Source organism: Thalassophryne amazonica, chromosome 2 (assembly GCF_902500255.1).
Source record: "Thalassophryne amazonica chromosome 2, fThaAma1.1, whole genome shotgun sequence".
Taxonomy (NCBI): domain Eukaryota; kingdom Metazoa; phylum Chordata; class Actinopteri; order Batrachoidiformes; family Batrachoididae; genus Thalassophryne; species Thalassophryne amazonica.
In genome coordinates, this window is record NC_047104.1 from 84,783,793 (window position 1) to 84,809,608 (window position 25,816).

At 43.5% G+C, this 25,816-nt stretch overlaps 1 protein-coding gene across 1 annotated transcript in view; it reads left to right on the forward strand.

Moving 5' to 3' along the window:
* The window catches only part of LOC117503844 (CUB and sushi domain-containing protein 1-like), a 2,069,078-nt gene that overhangs the window by 1,652,504 nt on the left and 390,758 nt on the right, over window positions 1–25,816 (forward strand). The window contains exons 33-35 of the mRNA XM_034163109.1: window positions 6,405–6,521; window positions 6,656–6,769; window positions 18,649–18,744. Coding sequence (XP_034019000.1) covers window positions 6,405–6,521; window positions 6,656–6,769; window positions 18,649–18,744 — 327 coding nt within the window. The remainder of the gene's footprint in view (window positions 1–6,404; window positions 6,522–6,655; window positions 6,770–18,648; window positions 18,745–25,816) is intronic.

Below are 25,816 nucleotides of genomic sequence, written 5' to 3' on the forward strand. Positions count from 1 at the left end.
TGAAGGTATGGACACGAGCAGGGCCACATTTAGGCCACCAGATAGACCGAGGAGGCTGGTCCGCGGAGCGTGCTTTGTTTGTGGCTCGAGAGCACCAATTGAGAGACTGCCCCGAGCGGTTAAAGACCAACGCCCGCCCCTAGAAACTGGGCTAGGGGTGGGCCAAGACATTCACGTGGGACATACCCATATTGCCACACGACTCCCAGTTACAATCCTTTACGAGGATTTAACCCTTCAGGCCCCAGCATTGGTGGACATGGGCTCTGAAGGGAATCTGCTAGACAGCAGATGGGCCAGGGAGGCAGGGCTCCCTCTGGTGGCGCTTACTTCACCAGTGCAGGTGCGGGCACTAGATGGCTCCCTACTCCCTCTAATCACACATAAGACACCACCAGTAACTCTGGTGGTGTCAGGGAACCACAGGGAGGAGATCGAGTTTTTCGTGACTCCTGCCACCTCCCGTGTGATTCTCGGGTTCCCCTGGATGTTAAAACACAATCCCCGGATCGATTGGCCGTCCGGGGTAGTGGTTCAGTGGAGCGAGACCTGCCATCGGGTATGTTTAGGTTCCTCGGTTCATCCCGGTTCCCAGGCTAGGGAGGAGGTCAGAGTCCCGCCCAATCTTGGGACGGTGCCGGTGGAGTACCATGACCTTGTGGATGTGTTCAGTAAGGATCTGGCGCTCACCCTTCCCCCGCACCGTCCGTACGATTGTGCCATTGATTTGGTTCCAGGCGTTGAGTTCCCGTCCAGCAGGCTGTACAACCTCTCACGACCTGAGCGCGAATCAATGGAGACCTACATCCGGGACTCTTTAGCTGCCGGGTTGATCCGGAATTCCACCTCCCCGATGAGTGCAGGTTTCTTTTTTGTGGGAAAAAAAGATGGCGGACTTCGTCCATGCATTGATTATAGGGGGCTGAACGAAATCACGGTTCGTAACCGATACCCGTTGCCCTTGTTGGATTCAGTGTTCACGCCCCTGCATGGAGCACAAATTTTCACTAAGCTGGATCTTAGGAATGCGTATCACCTGGTTCGGATCCGGAAGGGAGACGAGTGGAAGACGGCATTTAACACCCCATTAGGTTACTTTGAGTACCTGGTCATGCCGTTCGGCCTTACAAACGCCCCCGCGACGTTCCAAGCATTGGTTAATGATGTCTTGCGGGATTTTCTGCACCGATTCGTCTTCGTATATCTGGACAATATACTCATCTTTTCTCCGGATCCTGAGACCCATGTCCGGCATGTACGTCAGGTCCTGCAGCGGTTGTTGGAGAACCGGCTGTTTGTGAAGGGCGAGAAGTGTGAATTTCACCGCACTTCTTTGTCCTTCCTGGGGTTTATCATCTCCCCCAACTCCGTCGCTCCTGATCCGGCCAAGGTTGCGGCGGTGAGAGACTGGCCCCAACCTACCAGCCGTAGGAAGCTGCAACAGTTCCTCGGCTTTGCAAATTTCTACAGGAGGTTCATTAAGGGCTACAGTCAGGTAGTTAGCCCCCTGACAGCCCTGACCTCTCCAAAAGTCCCCTTCACCTGGTTGGATCGGTGCGATGCCGCGTTCAAGGAGTTGAAACGGTGCTTCTCGTCTGCACCCGTTCTGGTGCAGCCTGATCCTAGTCGCCAGTTTGTGGTTGAAGTGGACGCCTCGGACTCAGGGATAGGAGCTGTGCTTTCCCAGAGCGGAGAGACCGATAAGGTCCTTCACCCGTGTGCCTATTTTTCCCGCAGGTTGACCCCGGCCGAACGGAACTATGACGTCGGCAATCGAGAACTCCTTGCGGTGAAAGAGGCTCTTGAAGAGTGGAGACATCTGTTGGAGGGAACGTCCGTGCCATTCACGGTTTTCACTGACCACCGGAACCTGGAGTATATCAGGACCGCCAAGCGGCTGAACCCCAGGCAAGCCCGCTGGTCACTGTTCTTCGGCCGTTTTGACTTCCGGATCACCTACCGCCCCGGGACCAAATACCAGAGATCAGATGCCTTGTCCCGGGTGCATGAAGACAAAGTCAAAACGGAGTTGTCGGATCCACCGGAACCTATCATCCCGGAGTCCGCTATCGTGGCCACTCTCACCTGGGACGTAGAGAAAACCATCCGGGAGGCCCTGGCACGGAGCCCGGACCCCGGAACTGGGCCGAAGAACAAACTTTACGTCCCACCAGAGGCCAGGGCTGCAGTCCTGGACTTCTGTCACGGCTCCAAGTTCTCCTGTCATCCAGGGGTGCGAAGAACTGTGGCAGTTGTCCGGCAGCGCTTCTGGTGGGCGTCCCTGGAGGCCGACGTCCGGGATTATATCCAGGCCTGCACCACCTGCGCCAGGGGCAAGGCTGACCACCGCAGGGCATCGGGACTGCTCCAGCCGCTGCCTGTGCCTCATCGCCCCTGGTCCCACATCGGCCTGGATTTTGTCACGGGCCTCCCGCCATCCCAGGGCAACACCACCATCCTCACGATAGTGGACCGATTCTCCAAGGCGGCCCACTTCGTGGCCCTCCCGAAGCTCCCGACTGCCCAGGAGACAGCGGACCTCTTGGTCCACCACGTCGTCCGGCTGCATGGGATCCCAACAGACATCGTCTCCGATCGCGGTCCCCAGTTCTCCTCGCAAGTCTGGAGGAGCTTCTACCGGGAACTGGGGGCCACGGTGAGTCTCTCGTCCGAGTATCATCCTCAGACCAACGGGCAAGCAGAACGGGCCAATCAGGAGGTGGAACAGGCCCTGCACTGCGTGACGGCCGTGCACCCGGCGGCCTGGAGTACCCATTTGGCCTGGATCGAGTATGCCCATAACAGCCAGGTGTCTTCTGCCACCGGCCTCTCCCCTTTTGAGGTGAGTCTGGGGTACCAGCCCCCGTTGTTTCTGGTGGTTGAGGGAGAGGTCGGTGTGCCCTCGGTCCAGGCCCACCTGCGGAAGTGCCATCGGGTGTGGCGCGAGGCCTGTTCTGCTTTGCTAAAGCCCCGGACGAGGGCAAAAGCCCATGCAGACCGTCGGCGGACCCCGGCCCCTGCGTATCGGCCAGGGCAGGAGGTGTGGTTGTTGACAAAGGACATACCCCTCAAAGTGGACTCCCCTAAACTGCAGGATCGTTACATCGGCCCCTTCAAGATCCTCAAGGTCATCAGTCCAGCCGCAGTGAGGCTTCAGCTTCCGGCCTCACTGCGGATCCATCCTGTGTTCCATGTGTCCCGGATAAAGCCGCATCACACCTCACCCCTCTGTGCTCCGGGTCCGGCACCACCTCCTGCCCGGATCATCGATGGCGAGCCGGCTTGGACTGTGCGCCGGCTCTTGGATGTCCGTAGGATGGGCCGGGGCTTCCAGTATTTGGTGGACTGGGAGGGGTACGGACCCGAAGAACGCTCCTGGGTGAAGAAGAGCTTCATCCTGGACCCGGCCCTCCTGGCCGACTTCTACCGCCGCCACCCGGACAAGCCTGGTCGGGCGCCAGGAGGCGCCCGTTGAGGGGGGGGTCCTGTTGTGTGGGCCGCTGAAGAGGAGGTACTGCTGGCCCACCACCACCAGAGGACATCCTGCCTGGAGTGCGGGCTCCAGGCACAAGAGGGCGCTGCCGCCTCACAGGAGCAGCCGGGGTGACAGCTGTCACTTATCACCTACGACAGCTGTCACCAATCATCTGATCTTCAGTAGTATATCAGCAAGACGACATCTCCACCTCGTTGCCGAGATATCGCTCTACCTAGGAGGTAAAGTGCTCAGCCGATTGTGTTGTCTTCCCGACAATAATACTTTGTTGCTTTGTGTGTTTAATAGCAGACAGTGAGTATTTACAGCTGGAGACTGTGTTGGACTTTTTCCCTACCTCTTTGATAAGTACTCACACTCCTGCACTTACCAGTTTCTGATGAGAGGTGGAGGTGGTTTTCCCACCATACGTGTTGCTGGGTGCAAACGCATCCACATCTAACTGTTTTTTTATTCCTCGCCAGCAGTACCAGATCCGACAAGCGGAGGCAGTGGCCACCTGGGAGTTCGGGACTTGGCGGCTCCAGTATTCCCGGGGTTCGGTGGCGGAGGAAATCGTGTGGTTCCGGTTCTGCTTTGGACGGACGTCTCTTATCTTCGAGCCTGCCCACGTGACACATTTTTGTGAATTGACTTCATTGCTTACTATTGTGATCTGCCGTGTTTGTTGTGCTTATTCACAATAGTAAAGCCTTGTTATTTGACTTCCTCCATTGTCCGTTCATTTGCACCCCTTGTTGTGGGTCCGTGTTCCTACACTTTCACAACAGGTAATCTCATTCACATTAAATCCTTAGAAGATTGCCTTGCATCAGTGAGAAGTTGGATGTCTAGAAACTTCGTACTTTTAAACTCTGATAAGAATGAAATGATGGTTCTTGGTCCAGTGAGACATCGGCATCAATTTGACCAGTTAACGCTTAGCCTTGGCTCGTGTGTCATACATCACACTGGCAAAGTGAGGAACCTTGGGGTAATTTTTGATCCTACATTGTCCTTTGACCTCCACATTAGAAATATTACGAGGACTGCTTTCTTCCACAGTGAAATATAGCAAAGATTCATCCCATCCTGTCTATGGCTGATGGTGAGACCCTGATCCTTGCGTTTATCTCTTCTAGATTGGACTACTGCAATGTTCTATTTTCTGGTTTACCGCAGTCCAGCAATAGGGCTCTTCAATTGGTTCAAAATGCTGCAGCCAGACTTTTGACACGAAACAGAAAGTTCGACCACATTACACCCATTTTGGCATCCCTTCACTGGCTTCCTGTCCCAGTGAGATCAGATTTTAAGCTTCTGCTACTAGTCTATAAAATTGTTCATGGACTGGCACTTCCCTACCTAGCTGACCTAATTAAACCTTATGTACCAGCCCAGGCTCTGCGTTCTCAGGGTGCAGGACTACTTTGTGTCCCTAGGGTGACTAAGGAGTCTGCGGGTCATAGAACTTTCTCTTATCATGCCCCTGTTCTGTGGAATGATCTCCCTGCATCAATAAAACAATCAGATTCTGTAGAGACTTTCAAGTCCAGAAATACAATGCACTTATTTTCCCTTTCGTATGGCTACCATACTGGCATAGTATAGTTCTATGCTTTTTGCTCTTTTAATTCATTTTTTTAGGAAACGGAGTGTGTCACAGTCTCAACTTTACCTAAATTCTTGGCCTTTTAGTGAAGCTTATGCCTCGTGGCCAGCGATCACCTTAGTATTTCCTGTTTTTCTTGTTGTTTAATGCTGGCAAATTATACTGTATTTCTTGTCTTTCTGATGCCTGATTCTGTTTTTTCTCTCTGTTTAAGGTGCAGCTCCATCCACAGATGGGTGTGGTATTGTGCTGGACACCCTCCTGTCCTGCGCACCAACAGCATTTCCTGAATATTTGTTTTGTGAATTGTTCTGTAATTTATGTCTGTATTATGACCCAAGTAGAGGGTCACCCCTTTGAGTCTGGTCTGCTTGAGGTTTCTTCCTCAGAGGGAGTTTTTCCTTACCACTGCTACTCTGGGGGTTAGTAAGGTTAAACCTTACTCGTGTGAAGCACCTTGAGGCAACTCTGTTGTGATTTGGTGCTAAATAAATGAAAATAAATTGAAAAAAATTAAAAATAACAAAATGTGGAAAAGGTGAAGCACTGTGAGTATTTTCCAGATGCACTGAAAATGTGTGCCGTCACTATTCATAGCAGTTGTAAGTAAAGTTGCTCTCATGCTATTGATTCACAGATTACAGTTCCCATGTACTTTACTTGATGATTATTTCCTGATGAAGCTGCAGTCATACAAATAAGAATCCCAAAGATCACTAATCAGAATCAAAGTTCTCTGCTATGGCTATGTCACTAAGTTTAGTCAATCTGCAAATCTCTTTTCACTCAGTCATACTGCTGTCAAACTGATGGAGGAACTCATCAGATTGTGTCCATGGTGATTTATTAAATCGGAGTGTAGAGATGCTCCATATTTATTTTTACAGAGTGTCATAAAGATAAAGTTGATAAAACATACAAATTTGAAAGCACTGGTGTGTAAAACTGAACATCACCCCACCACCACCCCCTCTCCCCCCATGGAATGCATGGTTCAGTTTTTGTGCATATGCAGACCTTTAGCTGTGGATCTAGAGACTTTTATGCATGCGCGTATGAATGGATATGGTGTTAATGTGGAAGCAAAAGGGAACAGTGTTATCTTTGATAATGTGATTTTAATGAAATCAGTTAAAATGTTCAGTTTTTGTTTTCAGTTTTCATAATAGTACTGACATTTGGAAAACATGAAATTGTTCTTTCAGGAAGGGGAGTGTGACTGTTTTTCATATTCTGAAGGCAGTGGTGAATGAAAAATTTTTAGAACTGCTTCCTGACAAGACAGTGCTTTACGCTTTCTCACTTTTCTGTCTGCAGCTCCCTGCGGAGGACAGTATGGTGGATCTGAAGGCGTTGTTTTATCTCCAAACTATCCTCTAAACTACACTACAAGACAGACTTGTTCCTATTACATCACTGTTTCCCCACAGTTTGGTATGTACAGACAAGCTGGACCATTTATACTAACAAATCAACATTGTGTGTATATTTTCTAGCTGGCATCATAGCTTGTGTTGTTTCTCTGAGTTTTTTTTCTTCCTAACTTTCATTCCATATGTCTTCTTTAGTGGTTTTTGGGCAGTTTGCTGTATTCCAGACAGCAATGAATGACTCTGTAGAACTGTTTGATGGAGCTAATGAGAATGCACGATTGCTGAGCTCATTAGCTGGCTCACATTCAGGTGAGTGTCTTATATGCTCATATTAATGATAACCATAATCCTTATGACTGTTCGAGTCATCTCTGCATCTTATGGACACGTGCTAAAATGACTGTTTCAGGTAATAAATCTTCCACCAAGTTAACGGTCTATCAGGCCATCACATTACCAACATTGCTCTGGAGCTGTGAAACTCCCGATACCGAACACAGCTCAAGTGTTTCCGCTAGTCACAGCTTACTGCATGTCTTTTTCCTGATTCTCTCCCCTCAGCCCCACCCAGTCCCAGCAGAAGACTGCCCCTCCCTGAGCCTGGTTCTGCTGGAGGTTTCTTCCTGTTAAAAGGGAGTTTTCCTTCCCACTGTCGCCAAGTGCTTGCTCATAGGGGGTCGTTTTGACCGTTGGGGTTTTTCTGTAATTATTGTATGGCTTTTGCCTTACAATATAAAGTGCCTTGGGGCGACTGTTTGTTGTGATTTGGCACTATATAAATAAAATTGATTTGATTTGATTTAGTGCTAGCAAAGTGGTATGACCGCTGTTCTAATTTCAGTGTTCTCAAAGTAGTCTGTTGTCTTTCTGCAGAAGTGTATATCATGCAAGCCATCCTTCCCTGATTCAGCCATGTTTGTCATATGGATATTAAAGGCTTAATACAAGAAAACAGACAAAATCTTAGTTCAAATTTCTTCTGCGCCTTCTAGCTGAAATTTCACATCTTCATTTTCTTCTGGGCCACTCCAACATAAAGCTATAAAACTGATCATGCAGAGGTTAAAAGTTGCACTGTATCACAGCCACAGAAGCCTCAAAAAAACCTTCTGAGCTGTCATGGTATCTCGGTTGCTTCCTTCACAAGTTCCCATCTTACGCAGTCAGTTTTTAAGAGCTACTTATTGCAGAGATGCATGAAATTAGTTAAAGTCTACAACTCAACCCTGTACGAGATGCCAGTCTATTGCAGGTTACTTCCCCAGCAAAATGCTGGGGCCTGATTTACAGCTAGTTGGACTGTGAAAATGCAGATGAAAGGTGTTGTCCAAAGACAGAGACTGGTAGCCTTGTCAGGAATTAAATACATGAGCTACATGTTGCTATGTTGACGATGCTGTAATATTTGTGCAATCAATGGATGCCCACATTGCCGGGCATGAGAAACTGAGTGAGGAGTGTTTGGCTTGAGAAGCTTTACGATTGTCCAGTATCAGTTCTGGCATCCAGGCCTTCAATGACTTCATGTACGCAGCCATCAGAAATACATCCTTATATTTTTGCAGGAAAATGAAATCCAAGTCTTCAGGTTACTGGTGCTTCCATTCTTACTGTATGGTTGTGAGAATTGTACTCCTAAGGGTCCCTTCACACATAGTATGAATGTGGTTGACTTGCGCATGAAGTACGCATGAAGCAGGAATCGTATGCAAAATGTGTAAAATCGTAGATGCCTCTAACACCTCGTACACCTATTGCTACAACTATTTGCACACACCAGTGGCTGAAAGACAGAGTGTGCACTGTGAGAACCCATCGAACCCTCTCATGGCCAAATTCCAGCTGACACACATGAACATCTACAGTTGTATGCAAAAGTTTGGGTACCCCTGATAATTATCATGAATTTCCTTTATAAATCATTGGTTGTCTGGATCAGAAATTTCAGTTAAATGTATCATATAGCAGACGAACACACTGATATTTGAGAAGTGAAATGAAGTTTCTAGTATTTAAAGAAAGTGTGCAATAATTATTTAAACAAAATTAGGCAGGTGCATGAATTTGGGCACCCTTGTCATTTTATTGATTTGAATACATTTAGCACTAATTATTGGAACACAAAATAGGTTTGGTAAGCTCATTGACCCTTGACCTCCTTACACGGGTGAATCCAATCATAAGGGTATTTAAGGTGGCCATTTGCAAATGTTTTCCCTCTTTGCATCTCTTCTAATGAGTGGCAACATGAGAGCCTCTAAACAACTCTCAAATAACCTGAAAACAAAGATTGTTCAACATCATGGTTTAGGGGAAGGAAACAAAAAGCTATCTCAGAGATTTCAGCTGTCCATTTCCACTGTGAGGAACATAGTGAGGAAATGGAAGACCGCAGGCACAGTACTAGTTAAGGCCCGAAGTGGCAGGCCAAGAAAAATCTCAGATAAGCTGAAGCAAAGGATGGTGAGAACAGTCATAGTCAACCCACAGACCTGCTCCAAAGACTTACAACATGATCTTGCTGGAGATAGTGTCTCTGTGCATCGTTCAACTGTACAGTGCACTTTGCACAAAGAGATGCTCTCTGATGCTGTAATGCAGATTAACACTCGGAGGTCCAAGCTTTTCTCTTCTACCTGTAAAGCCCATGGAGACTGAAATGACCCTGGCTAGCTGACTTGGCTAGCCACATTCTTGTGTATGCATAAAGCCCATGGAGAGTCAAATGACCCTGGCTAGCTGACTTGGCTAGCCACATTCCTGTGTTTGCATATTTGCTGCCTGTGTGTTCTGAGACTTCTTTGTTTACATAACAGAAGTAGCTCTCCACAGGGGATCTTGGAGTCACTTGCCTGCTTAGCTGAAAGGGCTGCGTATGAAGCAGGAGTTGTGTGCAAAACGTGTAAAATTACAGCTGCCTAGTACACCTATTGCTACAACTATTTGTACATCACAGCGGCTGAAAGATCTGTCATTCTGGATGTCCCAGCTGGACAACATGTACTGTGTTTGGATAGACATGGACTAACAACTGCCCACTGTGACGCATGTGCGTCTGCTTGCTGTCATCATGTGGACATAATGACATAATAACAGTGTGGGGACTGTTAGTCATTGTGAGTGACTGTAATCTGTACCTATTGTATATATTTTGGTTTTCTGGTGTGTTTTTTGGTAAATTTTGGTACATTTCAATAAAATCCAGAAAACAAAGTTTTCTTTTGGTGTGTTTTTTGGTACATTTCAATACAGTTCAGAAAACAAAGTTTTCTTTTGGTGTGTTTTTTGGTACATTTCAATACAATTCAGAAAACAAAATTTCATCTCTCCCCCAGGGTAAAGTTATTTATCCACCTAAGCACAAATCAGCAGCCCTTTCAGCTAAGCAGGCACACAGACAGCAAATATGCAAACACAAGAATGTGGCTAGCCAAGTCAGCCCCTCCCCTGAGGTGTTCTGAGACTTCCTTGTTTACATAACAGAAGTAGCTCTCCACAGGGGATCTTGGAGTCATTTGACTATCCGTGGACTTTAGAGGTAGATTGGTCATTTGACCAGACCTTGGCCTTCTCTGTGTTAAGCCTTTTCTGTGTACATGCCACAAACAGAGTTGCTTGGGGTATGTTAAAGCACATTTGGACAAGCCAGCTTCATTTTGGAATAAGATGCTGCGGACTGATGAAACTAAAATTGAGTTATTTGGACATAACAAGGGGTAGTATGCATGGCTGAAAAGAACACAGCATTCCAAGAAAAATAGTTGCTATCTACAGTAAAATTTGGAGGTAGTTCCATCATGCTGTGTGGCTGTGTGACCAGTGTAACTACCAGGAATCTTGTTAAAGTTGAGGATCACATGGATTCCAGTCAATATCAGCAGATTCTTGAGGACAATGTTCATGTATCAGTGACAAAGTTGAAGTTGCTCTGGGGCTCCGGGGCTTTCAACAAGACAATGACCTTAAACTCTGCTCAAAATCTACTAAGGTGTTTATGTACAGATACAAGTACAACATTCTGGAATGGCCATCTCAGTGCCCAGACCTGAATATTATTGAAAATCTGTGGTGTGATTTTAAGCGGGCTGTCCATGCTCGGAAACAAACAAACCTGACGTTTTGAAAAGAAGAATGGTCCAAAATATCTTCAACCAGAATCAAGACTCTCATTGGAAGCTATAGGAAGCGGTCAGAGGCTGTTATTTCTGCAAAAGGAGGATCTACTAAATACTGATGTATTTTTTCTGTTGGGGTGCCCAAATTTCTGCACCTGCCTAATTTTATTTAAAGAATCATTGCACACTTTCTGTAAAGCCTATAAAATTCCTTCCACTTCTCAAATATCACTCTGTTTGTCTGCTATATGATATATTTAACTGAAATTGCTGATCCAAACAACCAATGATTTATAAAGGAAAATCATGAAAATATTCAGGGGTGCCCAAACTTTTACATACAACTGTAACACCATTCATTTGGCACTTAAAAAATGTGTGGCCATTCGCACTACCATCGCGAAAACAGTCAGCAGAGGATCACTGCTGAGCTGGATGTGAAATTTGTCTAAGTTCCCCCACGACTGTGGAGTTGCAAAGAGCACACAGCATGTATACACATGCAAGATACAAAGCATGTATCTCGCATGTGTGCGTGTGTCACCTCCCCCCCCGCGCGCTCCCCCAACATATCTGACATGCCTGGGGGGCACAGTTGCATAAAATGCTTATACGAGGTCTATTAGAAAAGAAACCGACAGTTTTATTTTTTTAAAAAACTATATGGATTTGAATCACGTGTGATTACATCAGCAAAGCTTGAACCCTCTTGTGCATGCGTGAGTTTTTTCACGTCTGTCGGTGACGTCATTCACCTGTGAGCATGCCTTGTGGAAGGAGTGGTCCAGCCCCCTCGTCGGATTTTCATTGTCTGAGAAGTTGCTGAGAGACTGGCGCTGTGCTTGATCAAAATTTTTTCAAAAACTGTGAGGCACATCCGAGTGGACACCATTCGAGAAATTCAGCTGGTTTTCGGTGTAAATTTTAACGGCTGATGAGAGATTTTGGATTGTTTCTATCACTGTAGAGTGTCAGTGCAGAGTAGCTACCTAAACTCTGTAAGGGAGATAGAGTATCTCGTCAATAGTTTTACATCCTCATTGAAGACAACTTTGGATGCTGTAGCTCCTCTGAAAAAGAGAGCTTTAAATCAGAAGTGTCTGACTCCGTGGTATAACTCACAAACTCGTAGCTTAAAGCAGATAACCCGTAAGTTGGAGAGGAAATGGCGTCTCACTAATTTAGAAGATCTTCACTTAGCCTGGAAAAAGAGTCTGTTGCTCTATAAAAAAAGCCCTCCGTAAAGCTAGGACATCTTTCTACTCATCACTAATTGAAGAAAATAAGAACAACCCCAGGTTTCTTTTCAGCACTGTAGCCAGGCTGACAAAGAGTCAGAGCTCTATTGAGCTGAGTATTCCATTAACTTTAACTAGTAATGACTTCATGACTTTCTTTGCTAACAAAATTTTAACTATTAGAGAAAAAATTACTCATAACCATCCCAAAGACGTATCGTTATCTTTGGCTGCTTTCAGTGATGCCGGTATTTGGTTAGACTCTTTCTCTCCGATTGTTCTGTCTGAGTTATTCTCATTAGTTACTTCATCCAAACCATCAACATGTTTATTAGACCCCATTCCTACCAGGCTGCTCAAGGAAGCCCTACCATTATTTAATGCTTCGATCTTAAATATGATCAATCTATCTTTGTTAGTTGGCTATGTACCACAGGCTTTTAAGGTGGCAGTAATTAAACCATTACTTAAAAAGCCATCACTTGACCCAGCTATCTTAGCTAATTATAGGCCAATCTCCAACCTTCCTTTTCTCTCAAAAATTCTTGAAAGGGTAGTTGTAAAACAGCTAACTGATCATCTGCAGAGGAATGGTCTATTTGAAGAGTTTCAGTCAGGTTTTAGAATTCATCATAGTACAGAAACAGCATTAGTGAAGGTTACAAATGATCTTCTTATGGCCTCGGACAGTGGACTCATCTCTGTGCTTGTTCTGTTAGACCTCAGTGCTGCTTTTGATACTGTTGACCATAAAATTTTATTACAGAGATTAGAGCATGCCATAGGTATTAAAGGCACTGCGCTGCGGTGGTTTGAATCATATTTGTCTAATAGATTACAATTTGTTCATGTAAATGGGGAATCTTCTTCACAGACTAAAGTTAATTATGGAGTTCCACAAGGTTCTGTGCTAGGACCAATTTTATTCACTTTATACATGCTTCCCTTAGGCAGTATTATTAGACGGTATTGCTTAAATTTTCATTGTTACGCAGATGATACCCAGCTTTATCTATCCATGAAGCCAGAGGACACACACCAATTAGCTAAACTGCAGGATTGTCTTACAGACATAAAGACATGGATGACCTCTAATTTCCTGCTTTTAAACTCAGATAAAACTGAAGTTATTGTACTTGGCCCCACAAATCTTAGAAACATGGTGTCTAACCAGATCCTTACTCTGGATGGCATTACCCTGACCTCTAGTAATACTGTGAGAAATCTTGGAGTCATTTTTGATCAGGATATGTCATTCAAAGCGCATATTAAACAAATATGTAGGACTGCTTTTTTGCATTTACGCAATATCTCTAAAATCAGAAAGGTCTTGTCTCAGAGTGATGCTGAAAAACTAATTCATGCATTTATTTCCTCTAGGCTGGACTATTGTAATTCATTATTATCAGGTTGTCCTAAAAGTTCCCTAAAAAGCCTTCAGTTAATTCAAAATGCTGCAGCTAGAGTACTGACGGGGACTAGAAGGAGAGAGCATATCTCACCCATATTGGCCTCTCTTCATTGGCTTCCTGTTAATTCTAGAATAGAATTTAAAATTCTTCTTCTTACTTATAAGGTTTTGAATAATCAGGTCCCATCTTATCTTAGGGACCTCGTAGTACCATATCACCCCAATAGAGCGCTTCGCTCTCAGACTGCAGGCTTACTTGTAGTTCCTAGGGTTTGTAAGAGTAGAATGGGAGGCAGAGCCTTCAGCTTTCAGGCTCCTCTCCTGTGGAACCAGCTCCCAATTCAGATCAGGGAGACAGACACCCTCTCTACTTTTAAGATTAGGCTTAAAACTTTCCTTTTTGCTAAAGCTTATAGTTAGGGCTGGATCAGGTGACCCTGAACCATCCCTTAGTTATGCTGCTATAGACGTAGACTGCTGGGGGGTTCCCATGATGCACTGTTTCTTTCTCTTTTTGCTCTGTATGCACCACTCTGCATTTAATCATTAGTGATCGATCTCTGCTCCCCTCCACAGCATGTCTTTTTCCTGGTTCTCTCCCTCAGCCCCAACCAGTCCCAGCAGAAGACTGCCCCTCCCTGAGCCTGGTTCTGCTGGAGGTTTCTTCCTGTTAAAAGGGAGTTTTTCCTTCCCACTGTAGCCAAGTGCTTGCTCACAGGGGGTCGTTTTGACCGTTGGGGTTTTACATAATTATTGTATGGCCTTGCCTTACAATATAAAGCGCCTTGGGGCAACTGTTTGTTGTGATTTGGCGCTATATAAAAAAATTGATTGATTGATTGACTGTAAGGACTTCCCATGGAGCAGGAAGTCACGCAGGAGATTTTTTTAATGAAAGACGTGTGGATGGTGCGCCCGCCACAGGAAAAACACCTCCGTGTTGATAACCATTTGTAAAATCCAGGCGGCTTTTGGTGGCTTTCAGTTGAGTGAGTATCTGAGAAATTGTTTAACAGCAGGGCATGTTCCAACTTGTTCTTAAGGCTTCCAATGGAGGTGTTTTTCCTGTGGCGGGCGCGCCGTGCCGGCTGCGAGCCGACGCGCCAATCCGTCCGCATGTCTTTCATTAAAAAAATCTCCTTTAACAGTGGAATGTCCGGATCAACTGCTGATTCCGACCTCTTCTGAAAGTTCTCTGTTCTCTCACGACGTCCTGGGTCAACAGAGGCTTAAATTTGGAGGTTTTCAGCTTGAAACAGGATGACGACGTCACCTCGGAGCGCTGCGCGATGTCCCGCTCCGTGGGAAGTCCTTACAGCGATAGAAACAATCCAAAATCTCTCATCAGCCGTTAAAATTTTCACCGAAAACCAGCTGAATTTCTCGAATGGTGTCCACTCGGATGTGCCTCACAGTTTTTGAAAAAATTTTGATCAAGCACAGCGCCAGTCTCTCAGCAACTTCTCAGACAAAGGAATCACACGTGATTCAAATCCATATGGTTTTTAAAAAAAATAATAAGGTCGGATACTTTTCTCACAGACCTCGTATGTATGTATAGATCTGGACAGCAAGGTCTGATCACACAAAGCATGGGGTGGTGCATGTCAGCTGATAACAGCACACTGATAGCTGACAGCTCAGTGCACACATTACAAACCATTACAAACCACCAGGACAGTTATATAAATAATTACGACAATACCGACATACGCAATTACTTAACAAATAACAAAAATGAATGACCACATAACACAGAGAGTGACACATTGCTCTGGGCGCTGAACAGACAAGGGGGGGGGGGCGTGTTCGCTCACAGCCGCAGCTGTAAAGATCTCTGCTCCTGGACATCCCAGCTTGAGAACATGTTCTGTGTTTGGAAGGACATGAACTTAACAACATTCCTCCATGAGGTACATGTCTCTGCCTGCTGTCCTCATGTGGAAATATCTAAAACATCTTTCGCCTTTGTGCCAGACTGTAGGGGCTGGACACAGCGCACCTCCTTCATGTCCTTGTTGATTTCAGGCATTTTTCTGCCCCGATTACAGGCCAGTGATGGTAGCGCAGTGGTAAAGTTTCTGTGTGGTAGTTAGGGTTTACAGGTTTGAATCCTGTAAGTGGCTTTTTTTTTAACCAGGGTTATTTAACCGCGGGGTTCTGTATTGCATCCCCTTTTATATATTATTCATATCAACCCAGTGATATTCACTAATTATACAGCTGGTTTTTATTTTATTGTTCTCCACATCTGTGCTCACACTGTGTTCCCACATGCACGAACCATCGCAGTGGTATCCTGCATGCCTGCCCGTTGGTGTAATGATTTCGTGGTTCGCTCATACAAGATGTTCCGTAGTGAGTCGCCCTGAGTTGCACTTATTTGTATTATGTGTGAAGGGACCCTATGGTAAAGACTAGAGGTCTTTGGTGCAAGGTCTCTGTGGAGAATCCATGGTTGATGGTGAAATTAATTTAATCTTGAAACTACAGCCATCTTTTCATTGTCACAGATGGTCAAACCCACTGAGTATGGACTGCTTGAAGTTTCTTCCTGTTTCAAGAGTTTTTGTTGTCTTATTCTTTTCTATCTGACCAGTTATGGTGGGTAAGGTCTAGTGTCTTGACCTTACTCTTTGTGTATAGCACTTTTCAATGATTCCTGATCTTGTACATTAAAATGAAGTGAATTTAAATAATTTAATGATCATTTGGGATTCAATTATGAGATTAATGGCACCTCACATGGTGGCACCAATTATATGTAGCAGAAATACTGAGCAAGTAGCTGTAGCAAGTAGCAAATATTAAGAACCAAAATTGAATTAAATTGGACTGGACGTCATAGCAGATCACCAAAATAATGAACAATTATAAGATTTAATAGTTATTTGGATCAAATGGGAGAACCACAAATGTAAGGAATTTGATTATTAAGATTTTTCATCTTTAATATTGGAAGGTCTTCATTGTATGGATCCAGGTAGTTCACGCCACATTAGTAAAGCAATATTTAATTAAAATGATTGTTATTTACCTCAGGGCACCACCTATGTTTTAAAGCCATATGAGCTTTAATTTAAACTTTATTAATTAATCAGTCTCAAACATTAATCATTCTCAAACATGAAAGTTGTAACGTCTCCACAGAAAATTTTGCTGAGTAAAATGTACTCTGCCAGGATAACATTTGGTCCCAATCTATATAGAGTAAAATACACTCTATCATAGAGTGAAATCAGCTCTACTGTCTTGTCAAATCAAGTGTTTCTACTCTAATAAGAGTTGATTTTACAATGTGACAGAGTTAATTTAGCACTGTGATAGAGTATATTCAATTCTATTTTTTTTGTGTGTGTATGATATGATTGACCAACACTGTTTCCACCTGAATGCAATAAAAACACAGCAGGAATATTTACTATTTATTTACAAATGTACAAGAAAAATGAACAGTTTACTGGCATTTTGAGTATATGAACAATGATTAAATAGTTTTATTATGGATACATTTGTTACTCATGAGTTGAAAGAAAGCAGTGAAATAAAGCTTAAGGAATTACTAAATAAATCTGATTTGAATTTAGTGACAAATTGTAAAGCCAATTATTATTAACTTTATTAAATTAATATATTTAAAACCACTTTGCATCCATTGACAACAAAACCTTTGCTGGAACGTTTATGAGTACATAGCTGGTCCGTTGAAGATGTGAGACAAGCAGATTTTGTCTGTTGCTGATGGCTGGGTTTGACTGAGCTTGCCTTGGTGTGGAGTTGAACCGCTGGTTTTTCCCGGTGATCCTAAGGCTTCACTGTCGGCTGGGTTTGCCGGCAGGATGGGTTGAGGCACTCAGCAGGTCCGTTGTAAACTTGCTTGACCCAAGAGGTGTTGAAATTGGTTTCTGGTAGCTTCCAAAAATTTGTGGAACTGGATTAAAAGTCTTTGTGACTAGAACATCTTAAAGTTTTGAGAGCGTCGTTGTAAATTACACAAAAGGAGAAAGAGCTTTTCTGTAAATTCGCTCTTATTCTGAAAAGTTCTGCTAGGAAGTTATCTTATAAAATTAAAATACTTGACAAGCCTTAAAAAGAGTTATCAGGCTGTTAAATTATCAAATGTTATGAAACACAGAATTAAAAAAGCCATGTGGTAGCTTAGCTACATGAGGCTAGGCTATTTGGGTCTTTTTAGCCACAAAAGAAAATTAAATCCTTGCAAAAACAGAGAGAGAAAAGAAGCAAGAAGAGGCAGGCAGAAGAGCCAAAGGGGTCGAGGAGCTCTGTTCTGAAACTTTTAAAGGGGGCTTACATCATTAAAACTCCCCCCATCCAGGTGTGCAATTTCACTTCAGAAAACCTCATATGTAAGGAGACAGTTAAATACTTAAAAACATTAACTATGTTGTCACACTTTGTTCTTAGATACTTTTAAATGAATATAACATTATTAAAGTTACTTAAAGACATCCTAAATGAACCATTGATTAAAACAAAATATTTCACCATCAAAGTATTCATAATTCAAGAATCAGATTAACATAAAGCATGTTAAAAGGGAACACGTCAGATTAAATGGAATATATGCAAAGCATTTTGTTTTATTAAACACACAAAAAATAGACTTTTCATATGTAGATAAAATAATGTTCTCTGTGACACAAAGTAGTTGTGTTCTTCACTGAGATCTGTAGGGTAAACTGTTTGTCAAAGCTATGAGTTTATGTCTTGTTATCTTGAAAAAATATCCTGGCTGGTCTGGAAAGCTTCTTGCCTTGACGTGAGGCAATTATAATGTCCTATAAGTTCCACTGGCTGGAATTTCACAGATAAACAGGTTTTGAGGACCCCTTTGAAAAGCTCTAAATTAGAGACCCTGGACAGCACAGCTGTAGGGAGTTTTCCTTGAGATGTCTCCAGTTGGAGACCAAGAATTTCAGGTGAAAAGGTAAAACAACAGTCTATTTCAGTTGAAACCTCAGCCCTCTTGAAGAAAATAATTAATGCACTTATTTAATTATGGCTAAGTAAGACCATGTTCGCTACAATAAACTAAATTAAAGGCTAGGTTTTTGTAATGCAGATTGTGTTTGTTGTTTTTTCATCTTATTTTGGCTGCTGAATTTTCTAAATGGGCAGAAAAATACACCAATCTTTAGATAATGTTAAATGCACACATGCACATGCACCATCAGATTTGCAGCATGTTGTTCCAAATAACTGACTCATTATCCTGACACACAACAAGGTTTGCACACCCACACGTAGCGATGATACACAAGCACACATCTCAGTATGCTTATGATGAGCTCTAAATGTCAGCCAGAGCATTCTGTCATTTTTGCCATTTATCACTGCTACTTTGCTTGGTCTGTGTCTGTGTGCACATTTCAATCTATGTAAATGTGTAATTGTTTGTCCCAGGAGAGACATTGCCGTTGGCAACTTCCAATCAGATCATGCTACGGTTCAACGCTAAGAGCGGTCAGTCAGCTAAAGGCTTTCACTTTGTCTACCAAGGTAACCCTTGCTTGGTTTCTCACAGCCTCCCACTCTGTCTTCCTTTCTATTTCTCTCTTTTGCAAGACACACACACCACCAATAGATGCTATGTTTTGATGTTTTGTTGGTGTTTATGAATTGTTCAAAATATTTATACTAAAGTACAAAGTCATGATTCATGATTCATGAAATGTCATATTTCACAAGTTCCTATCTTTGTATTTGATTCTAGGGTTGCACTGTTGACCTGGTGGTCAGGCCCACGGCAAATGTTAATGCACCTATGCCCCGCCCCCAACCACCACCACCACCACAAAAAACAAACAAACAAACAAACACACAAAAAACAAACAAATAAACAAGCAGTGGGTTAGGATTTACGAGGATTATTAGAAAACTAACCGGCAGTTTTATAAAAAAAAAAAACTATATGGATTTGAATCACGTGCGATTACACCAGACATGCTTGAACCCTCGTGCGCATGCGTGAGTTTTTTCACGCGTGTCGGTGACGTCATCAGCCTGTGGGCAGGCTTTGAGTGAGCACTGGTCCAGTCCTCTCGGCTGAAATCCTTTGTCTGAGACGCTGCTGGAGACGGCGCGCGTTGCTTTATCAAAATTTTTTCAGGGCCTGTGAGGGATATCCGAGTGGACACTATTCAAGAAATTCTGCTGGTTTTCGGTGAAAGGTTTAACGGCTGATGAGAGGTTGTGGAGTTTCTTTCGCTTTAAGGACAGCTCACAAAGCGGATCGGTGCGGCGCGGTCGGAGGTGGCATCCGTCTGGCTGTTTCGAGCTGAAAACATCCTAATTTAAGGCTCTGTTCACCCAGGATGTCATCAGAGAACAGAGAAGTTTCAGAAGAAGTCGGCATGAGGAGTTTATGCGGACATTCCACTGTTAAAGGAGATTTTGTAATGAAAGAACGTGCGGGCAAATTAGCCGAGTCGTTTCCGTGATGACGCCGCAAATCCGTCTGCGCCGCGACAGGAAAAACACCTCCGTGTTGAAAACCATTTGTAAAATTCAGGTGGCTTTTGATGGCTTTCAACAAGTGAGTATATGAGAAATTGTTTAACAGCTGGGCATGTTCCAACTTGTCCGTTAAGGTTTCCAATGGAGGTGTTTTTCCTGTCGCGACCCCCCGCGGTCGGGTCCGGCCCGACATGCGAATCTGCCCACACGTTCTTTCATTACAAAATCTCCTTTAACAGTGGAATGTCCGCATAAACTCCTCATGCCGACTTCTTCTGAAACTTCTCTGTTCTCTGACGATGACCTGGGTGAACAGAGCCTGAAATGTGAAAGTTTTCAGCTTGAAACAGCGAGACGACGACGCCTCGGAGCGCAGATCGCCGTCAGGCGCCGTGGGCCGTCCTTAAAGCGACACTTACAGACCAAAATCTCTCATCAGCTGTTAAAATTTTTACCGAAAACCAGCTGAATTTATCGAATGGTGTCCACTCAGTTGTGCCTTACAGTTTTGAAAAAATTTTGATCAAACAAAGCAGCAGTCTCTGAGCCATTCCTAAACAATGAAAAAAATCAACGAGAGGGTGGGCGACTCCTCACTCAAAGACTGCCCACAGGCGAATGACGTAACCGACAGGCGTGAAAAAACTCTCGCATGCCCACGAGGGTTCAAGCATGTCTGATGTAATCACACGTGATTCAAATCCATATGGTTTTTGAAAAAAATAATAAGGTCGGATACTTTTCTAATAGACCTCGTATTCTTTGGAGACAGCAATTACTGAGAGGATGGAACACTACCACGTGCCAAACTTTCCAAGTTCTTTGAAAATCAGTTTATTTGTTTTTCCAATCCGTTGAACACACCTTAACTCTTACAGGGTTTTGAAAACTCCACGGATCCGAGGAATTCCACAGATTTTGTCATGGGGGGTGTTATTGTTGTACTCTGTAATTTTGATTATCACAGAGTTTTTAAAACACTATCGCAAAGTGTAATTATTTGTTACAACATTGTGCAAGTTTTATAAATCTGCGGACACTGATCTGCATCACAGATACAAATCAGTGTCCGTGGATCCGCGGAGTTCTGCGGAGAAAATGGCTCACTTAAAGCGTGACTGTTATGACAGTTGTCGTAAAGCAGGATTGTTTGGTTGCTATGGTGATGCTGTGTGCCTCCTGCTGCAAGATGCTGTTTTGAAGCTGAATGTAGCATGTGGACATTTTAGAGCTATCAAGTTTTTAAAAGAAGAATTTGGCGGTATGTCTGTGTCACGGAGCAACGTCAGACAGAGAGAAGATGGTGAGAAAGACTGTGTCAAAAAGTTGGATAATGAATCAAGAATCCGTGGAATTTAAAGTCATCTTCATGAACTGAAAGATAAAAGAAATGGGAAAAGTGAACTGCATCTTGTCCCATCAGGAAACATGGTAAGAATTTTTCGCTCCCTGGAAAATAAACATTGTGCTGTTCAAAGAGGATTTCAGACAAGATTGTGTGACTTTTTTTTAATTAATGTAGGCTTTCTTCCATTGGAAAAAGATGCTGTGGCATTGAATGGATTTACAGGAATTTACACAATTATATAAGTGACTTTTTATGAATGTAGACTTTCTTTCATTGGAAAAAAGACACTGACTTTGAATGGATTTACAGAAATTCACACAAGAATTTTTTTACAATAAGGTATGTTATTGATATTTTACCATGATTTTTCAAAATATTGTACAAGCTTTAGCTGTGGTTTTTAAAATGCTTTAACAGTCTTCTTGAATTTCCTGTAGTTGAATTGTTCTGAGATAATGCATCATTTAGTTTACAATTATGTTATTTCAACGTTATCATTGACAGTTCAAATGATAGGTTGAATCTAGGCTCATTTAAATATGCGCTTTTGAGATTTTCTTTTTCTTCCAGGCGATGCTGAAAATATATGATTAGATACAAAATTAATTTGGTTTCTGGGGCCCCGCAGGCCCTAGACCCCGGCTAGTGGGGAGCTGCACCCCCCCATACATCTCATGTGGGTACGTAGAATTATTTTTGTTGCTGAACAGAGATATTTCTCTGCTTGGATTTCCAATATTTATGAGCTTTTTCTTTGCCCTGCTGGGCAATATAAGAAGATTGAGCGAAATGTATGTATTGAGAGTTAATAAACAAATAACTTCAACTGATATAACAGCTACTCGATCTGAGGTGGAAAACCCTCAATGACTGTAGCTACTTTTGACCAAACTGCAATACCCTGTGCTGCTTTTGTTATTGTGAAAATGGCAACCATGCAGTTCCAGTTTTTCAATGCTGATTTTAAAAAAGGATCATTGTGGATTGCTGTTGCTGGATGCTGTCACATTTAACCCCAAGAACCCCAGATTGGCGATCTTTGGCAAATGGTGTAAGATGCTTGGTGCAAGTGAAAAATCTCAGGCATGTCAAATTTCACATTGCTACACTGCAGGAAATCTGCATAATGACTAGGGTGCTGGGTACAAAAGTTGGATTTATCTTCTTAATTAGTTATGGGCATTTTTTGGAAATAGAAGTAGGTCCATCAGTTGGGTGCTTATCTCCATATACTTGCAGGTTATTTCCCCTGGAAAGGCCAGAACCCATTTACAGCTTGGTGAACTGGATAAACTAAGATTTTCCAAGGACATGCAATGGAAAGACGTGCAATTGAACCCTGGTCTGCATACTGGAACTCTCTTACCTCAGAGCTGCCTGCTCTGTGTTTTGGGTATAACATGCAATAAACTAGTCAGAGTCACCTGTCATCCCCTTTAAGAGCCAGAGTGTGTCAAGCAAATAGCACACTGCTATTTAGAAATAGATTAAAAGCTGAAGGTTTTCTGGTGAGTTAATTGATCTACTCCAAACTGTAAGAGTGTAACAGTTAAAACTGTCCAGCAAAGCTCCCTGTGGTGAAGTAGTAAAGCAGTAAGATCAAGATAAAGGATAAGGATAGGATAGTGCTTATTGTTGTTGGGTTTTTTTATTTATTTTATGGTTATTTTCAATTCAGTTTCCTTGCGTATACATACAGTGTGTCAATGTGTCATGCACCCACTTATGTTAGGTGTGTGTGTTAATATGCTACTGTTTAAACTTCACAAAAATGTTGCACTTGACATTAGACCGGGCGTCTCATGTACAAAGACTTGCGTGGATTTCCGACTGAAATATGGCATATGCCAAAATCCAGAAACGGACGTAAGCACAAAAATATTCAGATGTATCAAACTGTGCATAGGCATGGGTCCCAGCATGTTTGTACATCCTTTGATGTCTTGCTTGCCTCTACTGGTGGTTGGCTCTCACTGCGGTATTGTATCACTTCCTGTTCCGGAGCACAGCGGTGTTTTGCTGTATTTGTTAGCTGTTTAATCTGCGCAGTTAGATTGATCTAGTTAACTAGATAACGATTTGTTTCACAGTGTAATCTTCACGTGCCTTAACTAAAGCACTCCCTCTGCTGAATCACCTCTAAATTATTTACACATTATTCACTTTGTGTGTTTTTAGGAATCCGCTAGCTTAGTGCAGCTACTAGCTCTTAGCCGATTTAGCATGGCAGCTTCTCCTGTCTCTCCTGCACTTTTCTGCTCTGGGTGTGAAATGTTTAGTTATTCCTCGGCCTCCTTTAGCAGTAATGGTACTTGTAATAAGTGTAGCTTATTCGTAGCTTTGGAGGCCAGGCTGGGCGAATTGGAGACTCGGCTCCGCACCGTGGAAAATTCTAAAGCTAGCCAGGCCCCTGTAGTTGGTGCGAACCAAGGTAGCTTAGCCGCCGTTAGTTTCCCTCTGGCAGATCCTGAGCAGCCGGGAAAGCAGGCAGACTGGGTGAGTGTGAGGAGGAAACGTAGTTCTGAACAGAAGCCCCGTGTACACCGCCAACCCGTTCACATTTCTAACCATTTTTCCCCACTCGGCGACACACCCACCGAGGATCAAACTTATTGGTGACCCTGTTTTGAGAAATGTGAAGTTAGCAACACCAGCAACCATAGTCAATTGTCTTCCAGGGGCCAGAGCAGGCGACATTGAAGGAAATTTGAAACTGCTGGCAAAGGCTAAGCGTAAATTTGGTAAGATTGTAATTCACGTCGGCAGTAATGACACCCGGTTACGCCAATCGGAGGTCACTAAAATTAACATTGAATCGGTGTGTAACTTTGCAAAAACAATGTCGGACTCTGTAGTTTTCTCTGGGCCCCTCCCCAATCGGACTGGAAGTGACATGTTTAGCCGCATGTTCTCCTTGAATTGCTGGCTGTCTGAGTGGTGTCCAAAAAATGAGGTGGGCTTCATAGATAATTGGGAAAGCTTCTGGGGTAAACCTGGTCTTGTTAGGAGAGACGGCATCCATCCCACTTTGGATGGAGCAGCTCTCATTTCTAGAAATCTGGCCAATTTTCTTAAATCCTCCAAACCGTGACTATCCAGGTTTGGGACCAGGAAGCAGAGTTGTAGTCTTACACACCTCTCTGCACCTTCTCTCCCCCTGCCATCCCCTCATTACCCCATCCCCGTAGAGACGGTGCCTGCTCCCAGACCACCAATAACCAGCAAAAATCTATTTAAGCATAAAAATTCAAAAAGAAAAAATAATATAGCATAGTATTGTAATTGTATAGATTACAATTTGTTCATGTAAATGGGGAATCTTCTTCACAGACTAAGGTTAATTATGGAGTTCCACAAGGTTCTGTGCTAGGACCAATTTGATTCACTTTATACATGCTTCCCTTAGGCAGTATTATTAGACGGCATTGCTTAAATTTTCATTGTTACGCAGATGATACCCAGCTTTATCTATCCATGAAGCCAGAGGACACACACCAATTAGCTAAACTGCAGGATTGTCTTACAGACTTAAAGACATGGATGACCTCTAATTTCCTGCTTTTAAACTCAGATAAAACTGAAGTTATTGTACTTGGCCCCACAAATCTTAGAAACATGGTGTCTAACCAGATCCTTACTCTGGATGGCATTACCCTGACCTCTAGTAATACTGTGAGAAATATTGGAGTCATTTTTGATCAGGATATGTCATTCAATGCGCATATTAAACAAATATGTAGGACTGCTTTTTTGCATTTACGCAATATCTCTTAAATTAGAAAGGTCTTGTCTCAGAGTGATGCTGAAAAACTAATTCATGCATTTATTTCCTCTAGGCTGGACTATTGTAATTCATTATTATCAGGTTGTCCTAAAAGTTCGCTGAAAAGCCTTCAGTTAATTCAAAATGCTGCAGCTAGAGTACTAACAGGGACTAGAAGGAGAGAGCATATCTCACCCATATTGGCCTCTCTTCATTGGCTTCCTGTTAATTCTAGAATAGAATTTAAAATTCTTCTTCTTACTTATAAGGTTTTGAATAATCAGGTCCCATCTTATCTTAGGGACCTCATAGTACCATATCACCCCAATAGAGCGCTTCGCTCTCAGACTGCAGGCTTACTTGTAGTTCCTAAGGTTTGTAAGAGTAGAATGGGAGGCAGAGCCTTCAGCTTTCAGGCTCCTCTCCTGTGGAACCAGCTCCCAATTCAGATCAGGGAGACAGACACCCTCTCTACTTTTAAGATTAGGCTTAAAACTTTCCTTTTTGCTAAAGCTTATAGTTAGGGCTGGATCAGGTGACCCTGAACCATCCCTTAGTTATGCTGCTATAGACTTAGACTCCTGGGGGGTTCCCATGATGCACTAAGTGTTTCTTTCTCTTTTTGCTCTGTATGCACCACTCTGCATTTAATCATTAGTGATTGATCTCTGCTCCCCTCCACAGCATGTCTTTTTCCTGGTTCTCTCCCTCAGCCCCAACCAGTCCCAGCAGAAGACTGCCCCTCCCTGAGCCTGGTTCTGCTGGAGGTTTCTTCCTGTTAAAAGGGAGTTTTCCTTCCCACTGTCACCAAGTGCTTGCTCACAGGGGGTCGTTTTGACCGTTGGGGTTTTTACGTAATTATTGTATGGCCTTGGCGCTATATAAATAAAATTGATTGATTGATTGATCCCACTGAATGTGGAATTGTGCATAGAACCAAACTCCTCCCTGGCCACGCCCCACTTAAATATGCAATTTCATAGGGCAGAGCAGTCTGTGGTGCA